Raw genomic sequence first — 23,518 nt, 5'->3', positions numbered from 1 at the left:
CATTTTAAAGAAAGTTGTTGTATCATTTATTGTGTTACAGCTATTAGCATAGTGAATCATATGCTAAATCACACTGTTTCAGCAGTGTCATTAAATTTCAAATACAGTGATACCTCTACTTAAGAACTTAATTCATTCCGTGACCAGGTTCTTAAGTAGAAAAGTTTGTAAGTAGAAGCAATTTTTCCCATAGGAATCAATGTAAAAGCAAATAATGCATGCAAACCCATTAGGAAAGAAATAAAAGCTTGGAGTTTGGGTGGGAGGAGGAAGAAGAGGAAGAGGACAGTCGCTGCTGAAGGAAGAAGGTAAGGTGAGGGGAATCCAAAAAATCCAAAACTTTAAGTCTTAAAAAAAAGGAGGGACTTGAGGCCACAAAGAGGAGCATGCGCCTCCCATACACTCGGCGTGAGGCTGCCTCCCATACACTGTGCCAGAGAGAGAAACCCAGGGGGAATGGCAGGAAACTGGCTGGGCCTTTGTGCCACTCTCAAATTTCCTGGTAAATTTTTCCGGGCTCGGGTTCTTAAGTAGAAAATGGTTCTTAAGAAGAGGCAAAAAAAAATCTTGAACACTTGGTTCTTATCTTGAAAAGTTCTTAAGTAGAGGCGTTCTTAGGTAGAGGTACCACTGTACGAGATTTGACAAGGAAAACTGGAAAGACAATATTAAACATGCAGCAATTTTTGCTTCAAAGCTGATATTGTATATTACATTGCCATCTAGAGGACGAAAGTGAAATAATTATTTACCATAAATTTAACAAAATCTAGTACAGTATTTACACTGAATCTCACCATGCAAGTGTCCAAACTGAGTATCAGCAGTGGGTTGCTCCCAATTTGCCCAGTTCTAAGAACTGGTAGTTCCAGTGGTGGAAGACTCTGCCCACCCACCCGGGATGTTTCTGCGCATGCGAGCGTGCATGTAAACCAGTAGTAAAGGGTTTTAGAACCTGCTATTGCTCAATATAAATATATGTTTTTATTTATGAAATATTGTTCTGAAATTTAGAATAATGTCATTACCAATATATGATTTGGTCAATAAACTGACTTATTCAATGAAACAGGCAGCAATCAAGTAGGAAAAGAAAACTATTATTTCCATGGTAACCTTATTTCTGTTTACCCAAAGGAGAATAAAGGGTAATCCAATGTTCAAAGGCACAGCTTTACCCACTCAGGGAAAGCACAAATACCATCAGCTGGTTTGCTCCAAATTCCAGGTAATCAGGCATTATCTATTATTTACATATAGGTAACCAGATTGCATGCAAGTATAGTATGTATAGATGGTATTTAGATTGCATTACAATACAAATATGAAACAGTGGAGCTTACATTATGACACCACAATGCATATTTAATCATTTTAGCACAATAGTTAGAAACTGATCTATATTTCTATTTACATAACAACTGCAACATTCAGAAATAAAATATTTTTAAGTAGTATTGTGATTTGTTTTATTTTGCTTTTAATTTTCATGTCCATTTTGTTCAAGCAAAAAGATCTGAATAAAGGTTGCAGCATGAAATCTTAATGAATCAAAACATTTTATTACCTCAAATTATGTTCCCTTTCACTAAAACTGTTACTTTTTCTTAGTTTTGTATGCTGATTGTATTATTGTTAATTTGCTACTGCAAGTTATAATTAAATGACATAAGAGTGAAACCAGGACAAAATATATGGAGGGTTTTATAGTATATAAACTTTTCAGAGAGAAATGGTCTGAAAATATACATTGCACATACAGTAGTCCCTCACCTATCGCTGGTGTTACGTTCCAGACCTGGCCGCGATAGGTGAAATCCGCGATGGGGAATTTATCGACTGATAGTACTTATTTAAGTATTTATATTGTAATTGTTTGGTAAGTTTTCATTGTTTTAAGTGTTTATAAACCCTTCCCACACAGTATTTATTTTAGATACAGTATTTAAATACAGTATTTACAATTTTAGATATATATTTTTTTTTAAAAAACCTGCCGATCGAGTTCGGCGGGCTGTTTAAATGTGCCGATTGACTTCCTCAGAAACCCGCGATGAAGTGAAGCCGCAGTAGGTGAAGCGCGGTATAGCGAGGGACTACTGTACATATACGTATGCTATCTAATTACATATAAATAAAATTAAAATTAAATTAAAAGCAATTTTTAAGAAATGAAAAACATAACTAACATAAACGTTTTTTATTTGAATGTCTGTTGATATTTCCCCTGGGAAGGTTTACAAAAGGCAATCATGCTATAAATGTTGCTTGATATGTATGGAATGACATGATAGTTTAAGGTATCAAAATAATTCTATAAAATTATCTATGCTTTCTTTGCAATTATGCAAAGGGTAATAAAATCCCTTGAAGGTGTTTGGTTTCAAATCAGGCTTAGGAAATACATACTGGCTAGATTCATGGTTTCTTACAAACAACTCTATTCACACAATGTATTCAACAATTTGTCTGAGTTTAAAAGTTACACTGGCTGGGTTTCAACAACAGGTTTAACCAAAATGAACAAAATAATATTTACACCTTAAACTGTCATGTCATATCATACATATCAAGCAACATTTATAGCATAATTGCCTTTTGTAAACCTTCCCAGGGGACTTCCAACAAGCAAAGTCACTGGGGGGGAAAATTATTTAACGACAGCAGTAAAAATGTCATAAAATCATTTCAAGGCGCATTTAACAATCACATCATTTAGTAACAGAATTCTCAATTGTGGTTGTAAATGTCGAACTACCAATTCTTTTATAGTAGTCCTTCTATTGATGGCAGAAAAAAGATACAAACTTTTTACATACAATGTGTTGAGGAAAACCCCTATAACTCTCTCCAAATGTGTATTTAATTTTTTTTTTTTAAAAGTGTTTTCTCAGGACTATTTTAAACTGATGAAAACAGCTCACTCAAATTGGAAAAATACCGTATTTTTGGGAGTACAAGACACACTTTAGTTTGGGGGGGGGGGGGGAAGGAAAATACAGATGAAAATTGAAAAATTAGAATATTGTGCAAAAGTTCATTTATTTCAGTAATGCAACTTAAAAGGTGAAACTAATATATGGGAGAGACTTATTACAAGATAGTTCAGGCTGTGATTTGTCATAATTGTGATGATTATGGGATACAGCTCATGAAATCGCCAAATCCATAATCTCAGAAAATTAGAATATTGTGAAAAGGTGCAATATTCAAAGTGTTTCATTCTAATCAGATAATTAAGCCATAACTCCTGCAAAGGGTTCCTGAGCCTTTAAATCAGGGGCTCTCAAACTTGGCAACTTTAAGACTTGTGGACTTCAACTCCCAGAATTCTCCAGCTAGCATAGCTGGCTGGAGAATTCTGGGAGTTGAAGTCCACAAGTCTTAAAGTTGCCAAGTTTGAAGACCTCTGCTTTAAATGGTTTCTCAGTCTGGTTCAGTAGGAATCACAATCATGGGAAAGACTGCTGACCTGACAGTTGTGCAGAAAACCATCACTGATACCCTCCATAAGGAGGGAAAGCCTCAAAAGGTAATTGCAAATGAAGTTGGATGTTCCCAAGGTACTGTATCAAAGCACATTAATAGAAAGTTATATGGAAGGGAAAATGTGGAAGAAAAAAGTGCACAAGCAGCAGGGATGACCGCAGCCTGGAGAGGACTGTCAGTAAAAGGTCATTCAAAAGTGTTGGAGACTTTCACAAGGAGTGGACTGAGGCTGGAGTCAATGCATCAAGAGTCACCACACACAGACGGATTCTGGACATGGGCTTCAAATGTCTATTCCTCTTGTCAAGCCACTCCTGAACAACAAACAATGTCAGAAGCGTCTTAATTAGGCTGAAGAAAAACAGACCTGGTTTGTTGCTCAGTGGTCCAAAGTCCTCTTTTCTGATGAGAGCAAATTTTGCATCTCATTTGGAAACCAAGGACCCAGAGTATGGAGGAAGAATGGAGTGGCACACACTGCAAGATGCTTGAAGTCCATGTGAAGTTTCCACAGTCTGTGTTGACTTGGGGAGCCATGTCATCTGCTGCTGTTGGTCCACTGTGCTTTGTCCAGGATCAATGCGGTCGTCTACCAGGAGATTTTGGAGCGCTTCATGCTTCCTTACACAGATGAGCTTTATGGGGATGCTGACTTCATTTTCCAACAGGACTTGGCAGCTGCCCACGCTGCCAAAAGCACCAAAACCTGGTTCAAAGACCGTGAGATTACTGTTCTTGATTGGCCAGCAAGCTAATCTGACCCGAACCCCATAGAGAATCAATGGGGCATTGCCAAGAGAAAGATGAGAGACATGAAACTGAGCAATGCAGAAGAGCTGAAAGCCGCGATTGAAGCATCCTTGCTTCCATAACACCTCAGCAGTGGCACAGACTGATAGCTTCCATGCCACGCTGCATTGAGGCAGTAATTGCTGCAAAAAGGGGCCCAAATGAAGTACTGAGTACATATGCACGCTTATTCTTTTCAGAGGTCCGATATTATTCTATGAACAATCCTTGTTTTATTGATTGCATGTAATATGCTAATTTTCTGAGATTGTAGATTTTGGGTTTTCATGAGGTGTACCACATAATCATCACAATTATGATAAATCATGGCTTGAACTATCTTGCTTGCTTGCTTGCTTGCTTGCTTGCTTGCTTGCTTGCTTGCTTGCTTCCTTGCTTGCTTGCTTCCTTGCTTGCTTGCTTGCTTGCTTGCTTCCTTGCTTCCTTCCTTGCTTCCTTTCCTTCCTTCCTTCCTTTCCTTCCTTCATTCCTTCATTCATTCATTTATTTATTTATTGGATTTCTATGCCGCCCCTCTCCAGAGACTCGGGGCGGCTAACAGCGACAATAAAACAGTGTACAATAGTAATTTGGTATTGATGATTAAAAATCAATTAATATAAAAACCAAACATACATACATACATACCATGCATAGAATTGTAAAGGCCTAGTGGGAAAGAGAATCTCAATTCCCCCATGCCTGGCGGCAGAGGTGGGTTTTAAGTTGTTTACGAAAGGCAAGAAGGGTGGGGGCAGTTCTAATCTCTGGGGGGAGTTGGTTCCAGAGGGCCGGGGCCGCCACAGAGAAGGCTCTTCTCCTGGGTCCCGCCAGGCGACATTGCTTAGTTGATGGGACCCGGAGAAGATCCACTCTGTGGGACCTAACTGGTCGCTGGGATTCGTGCAGCAGAAGGCGGTCCCTGAGGTAATCTTGTCCGGTGCCATGAAGGGCTTTATAGGTCATAACCAACACTATGAATTGTGACCGGAAACTGATCGGCAACCAATGCAGACTGCGGAGTGCTTTGCATGTATGAATCTCTCTCATATATTAATTTCACCTTTTAAATTGCATTACTGAAATAAATGAACTTTTGCACGATAAATGAACTTTTGCATGATAATTTAAAACTTTATTTATTTATTGGATTTATATGCCACCCCGAGTCCTTGGAGAGGGGCAATATATATATATACACACAAATAAATAAATAAATAAATAAATGGCTGTGGGCATCCTCCTTGATCCACAGCTGACCTTGGAACATCCTCTTTTGGCTGTGGCAAGGGGGGTGTTTGCCCAGGTTCGCCTGGTGCACCAGTTATTACGGCCCTATCTGGACAGGGAGCCTCTATTCACAGTCACTCATGCCCTTATCACCTTGAGGTTCGATTACTGCAATGCTCCCTTCATGGGGCTACCTTTGAACAGTGTTCGGAAACTATAGATCGTACCAAATGCATCCGCGCAAACTATAGATCGTACCAAATGCATCCTAGGTATACCCATGTCTCTCCAGCATTCCACGGGCTGCGTTGGCTGACGACTGGTTTCCGGACGTGATTCAAAGTGTTGGTTATGATCTATAAAGCCCTACATGGCATCGGACCAGATTACTTATGGACCGCCTCCTGCTGCATGAGCCCCAGTGACCGGTCAGATCCCATAGAGTCGGCCCTCTCCAGGTCCTGTCAACCAGACAATGTTGTTTGATGGGGCCTAGGGGAAGAGCCTTCTCTGTGGGTGCTTTGGCCCTCTGGAATCAGCTCCCCCCAGGGATTCGCACCGTCCCCACCCTCCTCGCCATTTGCAAGGGTTTGAAGACTCATTTGTGCTGTCAGGCTTGGGGCCATTAGATTCTAGCCCCCTCACTAGAGATATGTCACCCGCCTTCTTGCTTCAAATGCCCCACTATCATCTCAGTGCCAAAGAAGCCTTCCATCCAGTCAAGCCCTGAATGACTACAGACCAGTTGTTCTAACATCTGTACTTATGAAAACCTTTGAAAGACTAGTGAGGTCCCACTTGAAAACCATCACGGATCCACTATTAGACCCCCTGCAATTTGCATACCAGGGAAATAGATCAACAGATGATGCTGTTAATATGGCTCTGCACCACATCCTATAGTGAATCTCTAAAGATCTATGCAAGGGTCCTATTTGTAGACTTTAGTTTAGAATTCAATACCATCATACTGGTCTTTCTTCTACCTAAACTAAATCAGTAAATAGATCATAAGCTTCCTAACAGACAGAAAGCAGCAGGTGAAGCTAGGCAAAATCACATCAGATATCTATACAATTAGCACAGCCCCCCCTCCCCAAGGCTGTGTACTCACGACTTCTCTCTATATACCAATGACTGCATCTCAAATGATCCATCTGTTAAACTATTGAAGTTTGCAGATGATACAACAGAGATTGGTCTCATTCAAGACAACAATGAAATTGCATACAGACTGGAGGTTGAACAACTGGTCTTGTGGTGCGACTGAAACAATCTGGAACGGAATACACTCAAAACCATAGAAATGGTGGTAGACTTTAGGAAAGACCCTCCCATTCTACCCCCTCTTACAATACAAGACAACACAGTATCACCAGTAGAGACCTTCAAATTTCTAGGTTCTATCATATCTCAAGAAAATGGTCACCTAACATCAAAAATGTCATCAAAAAAGCACGACAAAGAATGTTCCTTCTGTGCCAACTAAAGAAGCTCAAACTGCCCAAGGAGCTGCTAATACAATTTTACAGTGGAATTATTGATTCTGTTATCTGCACTTCTATAACTGTCTGGTTCGGTTCTGCAACCCAAAACAACCGACACAGATTTCAGGGGATAATTAGAACTGCAGAAAAAAGAATTACTGCCAATCTGCCTTCCATTGAGGACCTGTATACTGCATGAGTCAAAAAGAGGGTCGTGAAAATATTTATTTGCATCCTGGACATAAATTGTTTCCAACTCCTACCCTCAAAATGACACTATAGAGCACTGCACACCAAGACAATTAGATACAAGAATGGTTTTTCCCCAAATGCCATCACTCTGCTAAACAAATAATTCCCTAACCACTGTCAAACTATTTGCTAAGGTTGCATTACTATTACTATTAGTCTTCTCATTGCTCCTATCACCCATCTCCTCCCACTTATGACTGTGTGAATGTAATTTGTTGCTTTTATCCTTAGGATTTATATTAATATTGATTGTCTCCTGGTTGCTTATTTGTACCCTATGAAAATCATTAAGTGTTGTGCCCCATGATTCTTGACAAATGTATATTTTATTTTATGTACATTGAGAACATATGCTCTCCTTGTGTGTCAAAATCACACTTGGCCAATAAAGAATTCTATTGCATTCTATTCTTTGTGAGTTTTCAAAGTATCGCAGCATATTCTTGAAGCAAAAAAATGTTGCAACTTGACTTAGAAATTATATTTCAAATTCCAAGAAAAACTGCATGCATTTCAAATTCTAGCTTTGAGTTACAAGCTTTAAAATCCAAGATTGTGCCAACCAAGGAACAAATATAGGAAATTCTGACAATTGAGATCCGTCAATGTCAACATGGGAAATCAATGCATGGAAACAACTGCCATTTCTCCCTCTTTCTAAGAACAATGTGGCACAAAGCACCCTTGGGGAGAAGAGAGTGAAATGGAGGAAATGCCATTTGCTCCATTTCAGGTCATGCCTTCAGCAAGAATGATAATGAATGTTAAGAGAGTCCTGATCAGATCTGAGCCACCCCCCCCCCCCAAGGAAAAAACCCTGCAGGGCCTTTCTGAATAGGGCAGGAAGAGGCTTGGCCTTGACAAGTGAGCAAGTGGTAGATATAAGTGCAGATCAATGAGAAGAAAAGGAGGCAGCTGCTATGAGCAGGAAAAGCTGCTACTCCTCATTCTCCTCTGGCTGTATTTGGAGGATAAAGGATTGAAGTTCAGAGATTTTCCCCTGCTGCCCTTTCCAGAAGAGAAATAAAACTCAGAAAATATATTATTTTCCCCATGGTGAGCTTGGGCTCTCTAGAAGCAACTCTATCATGATTTCCAAACAGAACCGCTTTATAGAAGTTGCCTAAATGGTACTGGATTTGGAAAAAGAAACCTACCCCATCGATCCTGCCTCTCATCCGCATCCGAGTTGCTGGGAGCATCAGATACGCCCTTAGCCAGCTGGTCCTATCTCTTGCCCCCACTTCGAAATGAAGGGAAAGTGTGCTTAATCCGCGTGCTTTTAAAAAGCTCGGGCTTGGCAAAGATGTAATGGTGCGATTTATGGTACCCAGACTAGTCTCGCTGCCTCTCCCTCCCCTCCCCATTTGCATCGCTCTGCTCCACTCCAGCCCCGCCTCCGTTACCTTAACGATTCCTTTCATTTTAGCCAGCAGAACTCCAAATTCCTGCGACGCCGTTTCCGGGTAAAGCTGCTCCCGTAGCAGATCCTCCGTGATCTCTGCGTTGCCATAAAAGGTGGCTTGAGCAATACCGTTGAGGAGCCCAAGTAAGGGCTTGGCAGGCTCTGGCAAGGGATGCTCTGCGGAAGCCGCCATCTTGTTTGAATAAGCTCAACTTGGGACCTGAAAAGACTGGAGGATGGGAGCCGGGAGTGGACAAAAACCCTTCCTTGAAAGGCGAGCGCTCTTTCCTGGGGATATTTGCGCCCCCTTTTGGTGACGGAAATGGAAAGCCGAGTTCCTTGTATGTATCGCATGAGTTGTACGGCATGTTTTTCTGACTTAGAAGTGTGTGCGAGTTGTTTACACGCAAGCGTATATATATATACAGTATATATAAAAGCACCTGTATAAATTTGTGTAATCAAATTTATACAGGTGCTTATCTCCTCCTAGAGGGATTTATTATGTCTTGCACGTATAAATATTGTACAGTCCAGTTTGTCTAGCGTTTTTCAATGAAAACTTCAGAACTATGAAGTCAGCCTTGATAATTCGTCACTTAGAGCTTGAAAATTATTGCGTAGTTACGGTCGGCCTTTCCTCTCCCCTTCTCTCCACATGCTTGCCCCACAGAAGCCTCTCCTATACTATCCTGTTCACTGCATGTTGGGATGGGGAATAGAAGGTCTTGACTCAGGGGTAGGCAAAGTTGGCTTTTGTGGACTTCAACTCCCAGAATTCCTGAGCTAGCATGATTGGCTCAGGAATTCTGGGAGTTGAAGTCCACTAATCATAGAAGAGCCAATTTTGCCTACCCCTGGTCTAACTAATTAGCATCAGAGGTATTAATAATATTTTTTAACAGATGACGACTGACTTGGGGATGAGTTTGACGATACTTGTGTGCAGCTTCCCTTGTGTTTTCCTAATCACATGACTTTTTCTGCGCTTTTTGCTTCTTTTCCCTTTAACTCGTGTTACACTAAAAGCAACAGATTCGTCTGGTAAGGAGGAAAATAAGGGGGTGGGAAAACTGCCCCTGCCTACTAGCATCCATCGTTATTCATTTGACTAATCAGATTTGCTTGCTGAAGTTATGCAACATTTGTTACTTTTAAAAGTATTCTCGCTACAAAAGTTATGCTGATTTCTTAAAAACTGGTTCTTAAATCTCATTTAGTTCTACCAGTCTGTATTTTTTTGCAGATTTATTTTGAAATCTCACTCAATTTGTATCGGATTATTTTCAAGCGAAAGAAAATAAAATTGCAGAATGTGTGGATTTCCCCCCTCTATTTTGTGCTTTGCAATTTGCAACATTTGATTTTCTTTTATTATTTTACTAATGATTATAAATTCAATAATTTAGATTCCACTGCCGCCTACAATATTCTCCTTCCTTTTAGCAAGACTCTTCTTCCTTTCCACGGTAGTTACATTGATGTTTCCAATTATATTCCGCGCCAACAGAAGAGAATTCAGCATTCAGACTGTTGAGCAATTAAGAATGACACTGAAGCATGTAGCTTTTGATGCGTATCTTATTCGCCGTTTGGTATTATTGTCCTAATTAAAAAGTTCGGCTTCAGCCTCTGGAAGACATTCACGCACGCAGGCGAAATGTATTCTTTTTCGGAGAACGCTAATGGAAAAAAACGTTCACGCTTTCCTGTGTTTATTTAAAAATCAGGCACTTACAAGGACAGCTCTCTACGGAGCGTCATTCTCAGCGACGGCCTGAGAAACCGTTGAAGGGCCCTTCTCCCAACTGGTGCCGCGCGCGTTCTGGAAGCTTCGGGTCGGCGTTGGGGAAGCGTTGGTGGCGCCGGTTCCAGGACAGGGAAAATAATCCATCTCCATCGGAGGACTGAGCGGGCATCCCGGGCGCAGACATGCCGGAGAACGCAAGCACGAAAGGGGCCTTTCTGAACGCGGCCGCAGGGAACCGCAACTCCGGCGGCAACCGCAGGTCTTACCAGGATAAAGATAAGCCCGCTCAGATCCGCTTCAGCAACATTTCTGCGGGGAAAGGTGATGGATGGGACATCCCACTGTCTTTATAGGGAAGGGGGGAATGGACCGGTCCGTTAACATCTGGCGGGCTCGGGCAAGGGCTCCTTGTCCGTGAAAAAAAAAAAGACCACACCCTCGACCCTCCGCTTCTTTTGTTGGTATGAAAGGGGTCTTGTTGAAAATAAAGAGGGCCGAGCAGTATAAAGCTTTGCTTTTCATAACCCTATCGGGTTTTTTTCTGTATTTTTAAAAATGAAAGGGAAGATGATTTTATTATTTTTATTATTATTATTATTATTATTATTATTATTATTATTATTATTATTATGCATTCTTTACAAATGAATCACTCCACTCGTTTGTAAAGGAACGATTTCTATTATCCTTCCTATTCTTTTTCCACTTTTAGAAAGTGTAATGGATGTCATTGTACTGAATGATTTGAAATAAAAGATAAACCTTTTATACACGAAAATCTTTCTTGGTCGATTGAACAGCTGCAATAGAACCATAATGTGATACCCATAATTTGATTAGAGGTTAAGATTTAGGTCAGCATCTGTAAGCGGGGAAAAGGCAATGGAGGAACAAACCTGAGGATTCTTCCAAAAAAGCTTGTAGCTTGTTAGATTCTTGGATCCCCTCTTCAGGGTGATGCTGAATCAGAGGTGATGTCAGATTGGAAAAATAAAAGTGAAGATCGAAAGCAAATTCATATGGGGAGAATGAACCTTTAAACATTTCAGTTATTCTAGTGTTCACATTGAATATAATTGGCATGTCATTGTCAGATAACATTTGTTGTTAAGTAATACAGTATATAATTACATTTAAATGGTGCTGTCTCGCTATCCAAAATATAATTAATATATTATTAATATAAGGCAGCATTATAAAATAACATTATTTGCTTTTACTGTACTTTTTCTGTTACTATTTTTCGTGTAGTATTGGTTTGCTCTCTATACACAGTTATAATAATAATAATAATAATAATAATAATAATAATAATAATAATTTATTAGATTTGTATGCTGCCCCTCTCTGAGGAGTTATTTAGTCCATGCATTATACAAAAGCAGGATTTGTTCCACTTTAGTTGGCTACATGAATAAGATATGACAGCTGGTCCATACAATCAATATACAAGCCACTTTCAAATATTTTATGGGTTACTATACTTTGAAAAACTGGGATGCAGTGGCTAAGATGTTGAGCTGGTTGATTGAAAGGTTGGCAGTTCAGCAGTTTGAATCCCTAGTGCCATGTAATGGGGGGAACTCCCGTTTCTTCTCCCAGCTCCTGCCAACCTAGCAGTTCAAAAGCATGTAAAAAATGCAAGTAGAAAAATAGGAATTACCTTTGGTGGGAAGGTAACAGTGTTCCATGCACCTTTGGCATTTAGTCATGAAAGCCACATGACCATGGAGACGTTTTCGGACAATTGAGATGAGCACTGCCCCCTAGAGACGGAAACAACCAGAACATATGCGCGAGGGAAACTTTTACCTTTACTTTATACTTTGGGAATTTATTTAGGAAACCATAATTAAACAAGTAATGGCTTAAAACATGAATCAGTTTATTGTATTTTTATGGGAGCTGATATTTTAAACATCCTAAAGGATTTTATTTGTGGCCTTCCAATGTCTTTTGGAGTGGGCAGCCATAACAAATCCAATAAATGAAATTACATTTGAGATAAACTTCTTCGGATATATAAAATTTATTTTCATCTCTATTTTAGCGGTTGCGGATTCTGTCAGGACAAGTCTTGGGCCAAAGGGAATGGATAAAATGGTGAGTTTTGAGCTTGGTTTTTGTTGTTGTTTGTGTGTGTAGTTTGTGCTTATAATAAGCTGTGCAGAGCATTTGAAAGATGTCTTGCAGAATGCATTAGTAGAAACAAAAAATTCTGGAATCAGTAAATTAACATCCCAGGAAGGTTTGATAAATTACTTCAAAGGCTTTACCAATTGTCTTCAGGTCCACTCATAGACAGCATTTCTGCTGGACGAAAAACTAAGGATCTCTGCATGTTTAGATACTCAGAAGAACCCTTTGATACAGCCATGTCAAATTTTTCTGATGATGCAGCTTTTATTGATATTTCTTCAGTTTTATTGATATTCTCTGTACAATCATGGTAATGTATTTTAAAATACTTTGCAGAGGCTTGATACTAATTAAGTTCCCTTGTGTAGATCCATTGAAAGTTGATATGAAGTTGTTGAATATTTATATGTTTTCAGAAGTAATAATTGGAAGGGCATAGAATATCCTAGTAAAATAAGATTTTGTGCAGATATTCTAATTAATGTAACTACATGTGCCTTAATAAGTTAAAGGGACCCTTGTGAGAAACGAAGGGATAGAAATAAGTCTTATTTGGCATGTACCATATTTATAAAAAGAACTGCCAATGAATCTTTACATTACATTACATTACATTACATTACATTAAATAAAATGAAAGGATTGTTCTGTCATTCAAACTCAAGTACATCAGTCTTGTACACTTTGCTATTCAGGAAATGAATGGTAAGGCATGCATAAGAAGGTGTATGGGAAACAAGCATAGAGAATAGTGTCAAGCTGCCCAGCTAATTTAACAAGGCAAACAATCAGGAAGTGACAGAATAATCTGTTAGATAGGGACAGCTTAATAAAGAATGGGTACTGAAAACATCAAAGTCTAAATTATCAAGGTAATGCCATTCTTTGTTAAATGTTGAATCTAACATTGAGAATTATTAAAAATAACTAAGCTAAAATACTCTAAGCTAGATAAATTTCATGAGGTTTCATGCTCTTGAAATTTCCTTGGATGCAATAGTGTCCATGAACATGAGTGAAAATATTTCTAAACCTCGGCTAAATAGCAGTTGCTATATTGAACTAGTAGTTTGTACTTTTCAGTACATAATATAAATTGATGCTTCGATTTGTATTCTGTTTGTAGATGTTCTCTTTTTTGAGTTGGTGTCCAAAAACTTGATTGTGTTTTTGTAGATCCAAGATGGTAAAGGTGATGTGATGATCACAAATGATGGTGCAACAATTCTGAAGCAGATGCAAGTTCTTCATCCTGCAGCCAAAATGGTAAGTAATACATAGTTTTAACATTTATGTCAATGCAAAAATTACGCTAGCTAATACGATGGTTATATTCCCTATTATTCCATAATAATTACTTCAGTACATTGACATTGAGCCTAGAAATGTGTGCCCTTGCATATTGCATGCTTTTTGTTAATAAAAACCTCTGTAGTAGAGTTATAGAGGAATTTACATTTTTTCTTTCAACATTTGACAATGTGTAGCTGGTGGAGTTATCAAAAGCACAAGATATTGAAGCTGGAGATGGCACTACATCTGTTGTGGTCATTGCCGGTGCTCTCCTGGATGCTTGTTCCAGACTTCTTCAGAAAGGTATATTTATATACAGTTTTGTTTATGGAAATGCAATGTGAAATAATAAAAATATAGTTTGGATGATTTTTTGCCATAGTAGAAAACCTCTGCATCCAAATCTTGGCTATCATAGCTGCATCTTATCTATCCAGGCTCTATGAGCTGTCAGTTGGGGGAGGGGGAGAAGAAAGATTGGGAAGAAGGGGAGGATGGAAACCAAGCTTAACCTTGTGAGAAGTTACAGCCGGCCAAGGTCAAATGGTAAGATGCAGAGCTGGGAACAATTGTTTCCTAAATGATATGCAAGTACCTGATTGGACATTTTCAGATAAATGAGTTGGAGGGCAGGGGTGGGGGAGAGGGAATTTTCCTTTGTGTTGTTTGCATGGGAAATCTTGATGAGTGACTCCAAATCCAAAATCCAAAGTACAAAAATAGAAATTTTACTATAATGAAATTGCTTTATTGCTTATATGACTAAAGCTATCAGTTATCCCTCCCACAAGAACAGGAAAGATTTGTATAAATTAAAAATAATTATCTGTGTTTCATATGGCTAATGTAGGCTAATAGTTTTAGAGATAAATTGGAAGACTGGTTATAATATGCTAAGTATTTATGCATAACTATATTATGTGTTGAATTAGTATTATGTTACTATTAAGATTTATGTTATGCCATGAGGCATTTTTAAAATCCCTAACCAGTCTTTTCAGGAACCTTAGCTATTCCAAGCTTGGTTTTGTCCATTTACCTACTACTTATGCAATATTTTACAGGTGGCTTGATTTATAATCATTCTGTGAGATCACATCTATGAGATCAGATGGTTGATGCCATAGATCTATACCTGTGTATTGATTATAGTTTGAATAAATTTGTATCCTAAACTCTGCTTAGGAATTCATCCCACCATCATTTCGGAGTCATTCCAAAAGGCATTGGAAAAAGGTATTGAAATCTTGGCCAGCATGGGGCAGCCTGTTGAACTGAGTGACAGAGAAACCCTCCTTAACAGTGCAACTACAGCATTGAATTCTAAGGTGAGTATTGGAAAGAAAGCACTTGATAAGTTTTACTTTTATTTATTTGGAGTACGTATAATTTGCCTTTTATATACGGTTTATATGTACAGTGGTACCTCAAGATACGAACCCCTCGTCTTACGAATAACTCCCGAATCCGGAGGTTCGGCAAAAGTTTGGGGTTCGGGGGGGTGCTGGGAAGCCCCCCAGCCCGGCTGTGACCTTTTAAAACAGCCGCGTGGCTTCCCAGCTGTCTCCTGAAGCCGAACGCCAAGCCCGAACTTCCGCGTTCGGCGTTCGGAGACAGCTGGGAAGCCGCGCGGCTGTTTTAAAAGGTGACCGCCGAGCTGGGGGGCTTCCCAGCACCCCCCCCCCCCGAACCCCGAACTTTTGCCGAACTTCCGGGTTCGGGGTTCGGGGGGTTGCTGGGAAGCCCCCCAGGCCGGCTGTCACCTTTTAAAATAACCGCGCGGCTTCCCAGCAGTCGCCGAACGCCGTTTTTTGTGGGGGGGTTTTTTGGTTGCACGGATTAATTGACTTTACATTGTTTCCTATGGGAAACAATGTTTCGTCTTACGAACCTTTCGTCTTACGAACCTCCCCGTGGAACCAATTAGGTTTGTAAGACGAGGTTTGACTGTATAAGATTAATAACAGACTAGAGTAATGCCTTCTAAAGCAGTTTGCAGATTGGTTCTCTTTTTAGTTAGGCATCAATAATGTTTAACAGGACACAGGGTATGTTTAGTTTTAAATTGATTATGATCATTCCAACCCTCAGCAGACATTCAACATAATTTCCTATTGAATGCTAGTGACATAATTCTTATAATAACTTTAATAACTTAATTTCCAAAATAACTTCATCAAAATGTACCTATCAATTTTGTTTACAATTATTTGAGGTACAAAAACTTTGTCATTCCATTGAGAGTCAAGTACACGCTGTGGCTCAGGTTCTATTTAAATTATTTATATTATTAAAATATTATTGGAGAAATTAATTCCTGCTGTTTCAATTTTGAATAATTAAAAAGGTAAAGTTGTGTGAAATTCTTAAACAATGGACAAACAAAATACATGTTAAGTAAATCTTTACTGATCCTTCAGGTTGTATCACAGTATTCTAGTCTCCTTTCTCCAATGAGTGTTGAAGCTGTGATGAAGGTGATAGATCCTACTACGGCTACCAGCGTGGATCTTAGAGACATTAAAATTGTTAAAAAACTTGGGTAAGAGATAATCAAAAATTTCTGAATTTTTATTTCTATCTTTATTTAGTATTGCTTGTTCACTGAATGTTTATTTTTAGGGGCACAATCGATGACTGTGAACTCGTTGAAGGGCTGGTCCTTACACAAAAACTGGCCAATACTGGAGTGAGCAGAGTGGAAAAAGCTAAAATAGGTCTCATTCAGTTTTGCTTATCTGCTCCAAAAACAGATGTAAGTTGTTTAATATATTCTTTTGAATAAATGATAGGGAGTCCTTGATTTACAATAGTTCATTTAGTGACCATTCAAGTTACAGCCGTACTGAAAAAGTCATGCTTAATCCCCATGATCACGTGATCAAAATTTAGTTGCTTGGCAGCTGATTCATATTTATGGCAGTTTCGGTGTGCCAGGGTGATTACCTTTTGCAACCTTGTGACAAGCAAAGACAGTTTTTATTTTCACCCACTTTCTTCATATTTTGTGGCTCAAAAAGCATTGTCCTTCTCATTCTATTCATTATTAAGTGTCTGGGTAGTCCTCAACTATAACTATTTGTTTAATGACTGTTACAATGACACTGGAAAAATGGCTTATGACATTGTATCATCCCCATGGTCGTGTGATCAAAATTCAGATGCTTGGCAACGCGTGTATTTATGATGGTTGTAGTGTTACGGGGTCATGTGATCACCTTTGGCAACTTTCTGACCAGCAAAGACAATGGGGAAGCCAGACTCACTGATTCAACTGGCAAGAAAGGTCATAAAATGGGGCAAAACTCACTTCAGAACTGTCTCAGCAATAGAAATTTTGAGCTCGATTGTGGGTTACAAGTTGATCTCGTATTTGATTTGTAAAAAGTAAACAGTATGTATTGTATAAGATTGTATTGCAGATTGACTTTCTGCACTCATTAAAAAAAGGTTCACAAAACAAGATATATCCAATTTGTTTTGAGCAATTCTCTTAAACTAAGACTAAATGCAATATTATGCAAGTTGGCATTGTCTCATACAACTAAAGCATTCTTCCTTTTCTGCAACTATCCTAACTACAGCAGGGTTTTGGGGACAGGCAATTGACAGAAATTGAAAGTTAGAATTCAGTCTGTTACCTATTTATTGATGAAAATCACCATTTATCCTTTCACTAAAGCAATTGCCTTTGGAAGCCACTCAATGCATCCTAATATAGGGTTCCATAGAATTGAAGCAAACTGACAAGAACTAATACTTATAAATGGATATTTTTGTGCCTAAAAAAATTAAAACGTCACCTGTAATTTAACAAAACTTGTATTTTGACACTTCAGGTAATCGGCTTGTTGCATAGTTACTGAATTGTCAATTGTGTACAAGTATGTTTAAAATACTTTTTAATTTTTTCTGCTAGATGGATAACCAGATTGTGGTTTCTGATTACACTCAAATGGATAGAGTCTTGCGTGAAGAGAGAGCCTACATTCTGAATTTAGTTAAGCAAATTAAGAAGACAGGTTGTAATGTACTGCTTATTCAGAAATCCATTTTACGGTATGTTTATTTCAATAGTTCATATTTCATTTATTTTTAACTAGAGCTTTTTCTTAGATTTAAAATAGTTCTTGTCATAGTTAATATATGTCTTATACATGTCTCTCGCTCTGGAGTTTACATACTGCTAAAGCTATAAGCTAAAGACAATGGAAATGGAAATATTTTTAGCACTATAGTAGTGGAAGAACTATATTTCACGGTACTTGGCAATGTGCTACAACTTGAGATAGGGAAGCCATAAGAATGACTTTCATGGTTCTAGAAGGCTTGGGAAATATCTGGAACCCATGTTTGATAGCATCTTATTAGAGTAGGAAGAAAACAAAATTCTGTTGCAAAGTTTTGAAATCATTCTATGCCAGATCAAAATAGTTCTGATAATGCTATGCTGTGATTATATACATTAATAAACTTCATCAAATGTATTGATTGTAGGGATGCTCTAAGTGATTTGGCTCTACATTTCCTGAACAAAATGAAGATTATGGTGATCAAAGATATTGAAAGAGAAGACATTGAATTTATATGTAAGGTGAGATAAATAGATATTTTTGAAATGAATGAATTAGTAAGTCATGGGATATAATCTGACAGTATCATGAGTAATCATGAATTGAAATTGTTTGTAACAGCGAATGAATCTGTCTTGACATTTGTAATGCTATAATAAAAAGCAGTCTTTAAATAGCTATCTAAAAAGGTTTGCAGAATAATTTTAACATCAGCTCAGAATCTAAGTGTCATTAATTTAATGGGTCTTATTTCCAGACAAATAGGTTGAGGTTCAGTGATGTAGCAATTTCAGTGCACAAATTATTCATGTGCCTTGTACGATTTCGCCCCGTCTTCCCCCTCAGTTGTGCTCTCACACAAACAGCCAATTGAGGTTACAAATGCATCTATTTTCCACATAAATGCATTTTCTTAGTTGTCTAGTTGTAAGCAATCTGAATGAGCCAGAAGCTACTTTGGGAGACACATAATCATCCCAGACACTAACACCGAAGTCTCTGCCACTGTAATGCTTCTTTGCACTATTTTGTTCACATCTATGATGCATCTGATAGATTTGACTCACCACTGAGAATTTTAAAATAGTACACACCTGTGGCTATGCTGTATATGGCCAGCATATGTGTTTCATCGAGGACAAAGTGGCAGTGGTGGGTAGGTAAATGAATAAGTGGTTTTCTCACACCCTCAGTCTTGCAGTTTGTCCAGGTCTTTAAAGGAAAGAAATAACTGCTGTTTTGCATTCCTCTTAGAGAAGATCACCCCTCTTCTTTGAGCAGAAATCACATCTGCTTCTGCATGTAAGGGTATATTTGTGGCTCTCTGTTGGGAGCAAATAAGCAAAAATGTATGCTTGTGATTATTGGGGATGGGGAAGCTGTGTCTTCGTGGAGCTGTATGCACTGTTTTTGTTCAGACCTAGAAGTAGATTTGACCTTTGTTTGGGAAGTTTACCTGCTTTTCAATTTCCAATTGGTTGCACACTATATAGAATATTCTGAAAAATACTACATATCTAACCTAAGATGTGTTTGTGTATTGTTTATTTTTTAAAAGACTATTGGAACTAAGCCAGTTGCTCATATTGATCAGTTTACTGGTGACATGCTGGGATCTGCCGAACTTGCAGAGGAAGTTAATTTAAATGGATCTGGAAAGCTAGTTAAGGTAGGAAAAGTCTAGTCTACTTTGTTCTGAAGTTAAAGCATTTTTTTCCAAATTGGATTTGAATGGATTGCATAGGATAATAATAATTTAAAAAAGAACTAAAGGAAAACTCTTGAAAAAGTAACTAAGACTGTCATTTTGTTGTCATCAGTGCTTTCATAGTTCTAAAATCTGATCCCAAAACCAAATCCCTCCAAAAGCAATAAGCTTATCTGAATTTTCAGTATAGTGCATGTTTTGTATTTCAGATTACAGGCTGTGCTAGCCCTGGAAAAACAGTAACAATTGTGGTACGAGGGTCTAATAAACTGGTGATTGAAGAGGCTGAGCGTTCCATCCATGATGCTCTATGCGTTGTCCGTTGTTTGGTCAAGAAAAGGTACTGTATCATCTTTTTGAACCAATAAAATCATTCAAATTAGCAAACTATACCTCAAGCTGTATTTTAATTTTAATTTCAGAGCCCTAATTGCAGGCGGTGGAGCACCAGAAATAGAGTTGGCATTACGCTTGAATGAATATTCTCGTGTTTTAAGTGGCATGGAATCTTACTGTGTTCGTAGTTATGGAGAAGCTCTGGAAATTATTCCATCCACCCTGGCTGAAAATGCGGGCCTTAATCCAATATCCACAGTTACAGAGTTGAGAAACAGACATGCACAAGGAGAGAAAACTGCTGGCATTAATGTCAGAAAGGTAATCTGCAAACTAATAAAATAAAAGATGTACTACATATTTGACATTTGTAAAATTCTGCCTTTTGGGAGTTCGCTAGTATTATTTTTCATGTTTATTGCATTGTGCATAATTCAGAGGATTGCTCACCTTGAAATTACAATATAAATTACAGCAAACGCAAAGAAATGCATTGTGTTGGGATACGTGACTCAAGTTAGAAATGTCAGTTAAACAAAATCCTTTTTTTGCTCTTATCTTAGAATATTGGACATTGGACAGTCAGAACATTCTAGTTTGATCTGAAATGCAACTTGCATGTTTCATGTATGAAAACAAAGTGCGTAAAGGCACAAGGATGGCAGCATTTTAATATAACTCATATACTTTATTCTGCTGTTTAACAATAGTTGCTATTCAGGCAGTTACCGTATTTTTAAGAGTATAAGACGCATCGGAGTATAAGATGCACCTTAGTTTTGGGGGAGGAAAATAGGGAAGAGAATCTAGGTATTCATCTGGCTAGCATTCTTAGTCTGGTCAGCTTTAGCACATTATTTTATCCCCTGGTTAGGGCTGGGGGGTCAAAGTATAAGACACACCCAAATTATCAGCCTGTTTTAGGAAGGAAAAAGGTGCGTCTTATACTCCTAAAAATATGGTAGTTGTTTTCTTATGTATGTCCCATTGGCTATGCAAAGCTACTTCTGATGCTGCTGTGTATGCTTCAAACCTATTAGTCATTCTCCAATAGCTAGTCAGATATGTGTGGTGTTAATACACCATATATTAGAACATCCACACTAATTAATCATGAATTAAATTCCTCTTCATTAAAGAGGCCTTATTTTGAGAAGTGATATTTTATTCGGAAAGAAGTATTGAATTATGCATAATGTAATGGGATTGGAAAACAGGGAGGAGATTTTTTAAGGTTTTCTCTTAGCCCTACATACTTCCTTTTATGGTTTTTAGATACTTCAGTGAAAATGGCAGTCACATAGAGTAATTGGTATATGTCAACAAAAATGGCTTTCTTAAATGTTTTAAATAATGTTAATAAAGTAAAAGTGAGGAATGTAGCCTTGTTGATCTAGTTTGCATAATTTAATAAAGTTGGCATGATTTTTCATCCTACTTTGTTGCCAATTAAATAAACCTAATAAGCTTTTATCTCCTACAAAAAGACTCAGGGAAATTCTGTTCTTATTTGGGCTGTACTCTCTTTTTGTATTTACTTAAACAAAATTGCTAATAATCTCTATAATTAAGGCTCATGTTAGTTCCCTATTTTAAATATGGAAAAAAGTTGTCAGAATGTTTATTTCTTTAACTTGAAAAATGCCACGAGTTTGAGACAGCTAGCAATGCTCTTTAAGTTCAGTGATTTGTATTCTTATTGGTCTCTCCCTTTAAAAAGAAGTCATTCCCTGGGGAATTACATACTTGATTTTGGTTTGCAGTTCTAAGCAAAGTGAGCTTCTGATGTTCAAAAAATAATATGATTTTTTTCATAGTTGTAAAACTCCCTCCCTCACAGATTTAATATGTAATTCCTAATGATGTTAGCATTTTAAAAGAAACCAATTGCTTGGTGTTTAATGCAGCAGTGTTTCGTATATGTGTATACACACACATGCACACTTTTCTCACAAGAGACCTCCTACCTCTTAAGAGTTTTGGCTGACACTTTTTAATGTTTTAAGCTCTGTAATATCCCTTTTAAAGTAAGGATTATAGCCACTGCTTTAAAGATATCCTCACCATAGATTTGTGTAACAGTAATTTCATATTGGTAATTCTGTTTTCAGTGAAGAAAGAGTTCAGTCATAAATAGGGTCATTCTTTTGCTGTCAGCAGAATCAAACTTGTTACTTTTGCATAGTACTGTGTGTGTGTGTGTATTTCAAAGTGTTTTAATTTTGCTGATAGGCACAGCATGTTGAGAAAATGTGACATACTGGATACTGGATGAGTATCTTTTAGTGTAGACATTTGAAAAGGTATAAATGTATTTATCTTAAGCACATGAATGCTCTTAGAAATGCATGATATTATGTTAAAGATGCTTGCTAATAGTTGTTTGATATTGTGATTTTTAAATTGTAGGGTGGAATTTCAAATATCTTGGAAGAATTGGTTGTCCAGCCTTTATTGGTGTCAATCAGTGCTCTCACCCTAGCTACAGAAACAGTTCGCAGCATTCTTAAGATTGATGATGTGGTAAGCTATTTAATGTTCTTTCAACTGCTCTAATGGCCCTTTGTGTCTAATTTTTGTTAATTTTAAATATCAAAATGAAGTTCTTACCATAATATAATTATATGTTGGGTGAAAATTATTTTGTAATTATAGTTATGGTTATTTGATGTGAACAGTTAGGCATGTGAAATTGTTGTTGAAAATTTAGAGTACTGTATTATAGAGAATAAAGATTGACAAATTATGCACTGGTATTCCTATAATATCTTGCATCTTTTTTTTTTACAGGTGAACACTCGATGAAAGGACTAAAGGAAGAGGCAGTACTCTTAACTAGTACGCTATCCTAAGTTTGGAACTTGACTCCTTTACAGAGGCACTGCGTTAGACTCCTACTTAGCTTGGGGTTGTGTTCATATTCTGTCAATCTAAGTTAATAAAACCTCAACTTCAAAAGACAGACTTTGTTTAAATTCTTCAATCGCTAAGCTTACAGAGCTAAAAACTGATAGGATTGTGGCCTTTTTAAAAACTAATTTCAATATGTGAGTCTCCGGAGAGGGGCGGCATACAAATCTAATAAATTAAATTAAAATTAAAATCAGCAAGGATTTTGTCTTTTAAGAACTATTTTTCTCACCCATTCTTTAACACGTATTTCAGACATTTTATTTTTTTAACTGTTAGTGTATTTTTTAATGGAAGAGAAACATGCAAGCAGGGAGAATGGGTGCAAATCACCATACATGTGACGACATGAAACAAATATGACTTCTATTCTGACACCAGGACGCAAGAAAATAATTTAATTTGTGTGATGTCATTACCTGTGTGTCATTTTGGTATCGGAATTTACTGTCCACATTGCTGCTTGTGGAAACATGTGCCTCTTTGGCCTCTTAAGTGGTTTTACCAAATTAAGTTCTTGAACAAAACTGTTTAGGAGATTATGTGCTGTTATGTTGATTACTGAAATGTTGGACTGAAAACCATGTGAGATACTAGCCTTCAGAAGGAACTTTGGGCTAATATAATTTAGTATAAACAGTACACTTTTGGTTTATC

General features: G+C 37.8%; 2 protein-coding genes across 4 annotated transcripts in view; one reads left to right on the top strand and one right to left on the bottom strand.

Annotated features, from left to right (window-relative positions):
- COMMD1 (copper metabolism domain containing 1) overlaps positions 1 to 8,888 on the bottom strand; it is a 103,285-nt gene extending 94,397 nt beyond the window's left edge. Inside the window, exon 1 of one of the 2 annotated variants that reach the window (XM_070732524.1) lies at positions 8,654 to 8,888. In XM_070732524.1, the coding sequence (XP_070588625.1) occupies positions 8,654 to 8,845 (192 nt within the window). In that variant the 5' untranslated portion in view covers positions 8,846 to 8,888. The other variant, XM_070732523.1, reaches the window with a different exon arrangement.
- Positions 8,733 to 22,909, top strand: CCT4 (chaperonin containing TCP1 subunit 4). Of its 2 annotated transcripts, none has more exons than XM_070732522.1 (15): positions 8,733 to 8,993; positions 10,383 to 10,723; positions 12,453 to 12,505; positions 13,718 to 13,807; positions 14,029 to 14,137; positions 15,020 to 15,162; positions 16,255 to 16,376; positions 16,457 to 16,589; positions 17,754 to 17,893; positions 18,332 to 18,428; positions 19,466 to 19,576; positions 19,825 to 19,955; positions 20,038 to 20,272; positions 22,361 to 22,474; positions 22,742 to 22,909. In XM_070732522.1, the coding sequence occupies exons 2-15, from the start codon at positions 10,585 to 10,587 to the stop codon at positions 22,754 to 22,756; spliced, it is 1,632 nt and encodes a 543-aa protein (XP_070588623.1). In that variant the 5' UTR covers positions 8,733 to 8,993; positions 10,383 to 10,584; the 3' UTR covers positions 22,757 to 22,909. The 2 variants fall into 2 exon arrangements, with proteins under 2 accessions (XP_070588623.1, XP_070588622.1); XM_070732521.1 differs by lacking the exon at positions 8,733 to 8,993 and adding an exon at positions 9,471 to 9,696.
- The last annotated feature ends 609 nt before the right edge of the window (positions 22,910 to 23,518 follow it).

Source organism: Erythrolamprus reginae, chromosome 1 (genome assembly GCF_031021105.1).
Source record: "Erythrolamprus reginae isolate rEryReg1 chromosome 1, rEryReg1.hap1, whole genome shotgun sequence".
Lineage (NCBI taxonomy): Eukaryota > Metazoa > Chordata > Lepidosauria > Squamata > Dipsadidae > Erythrolamprus > Erythrolamprus reginae.
This window is presented reverse-complemented; position numbering and strand designations above follow the sequence as displayed.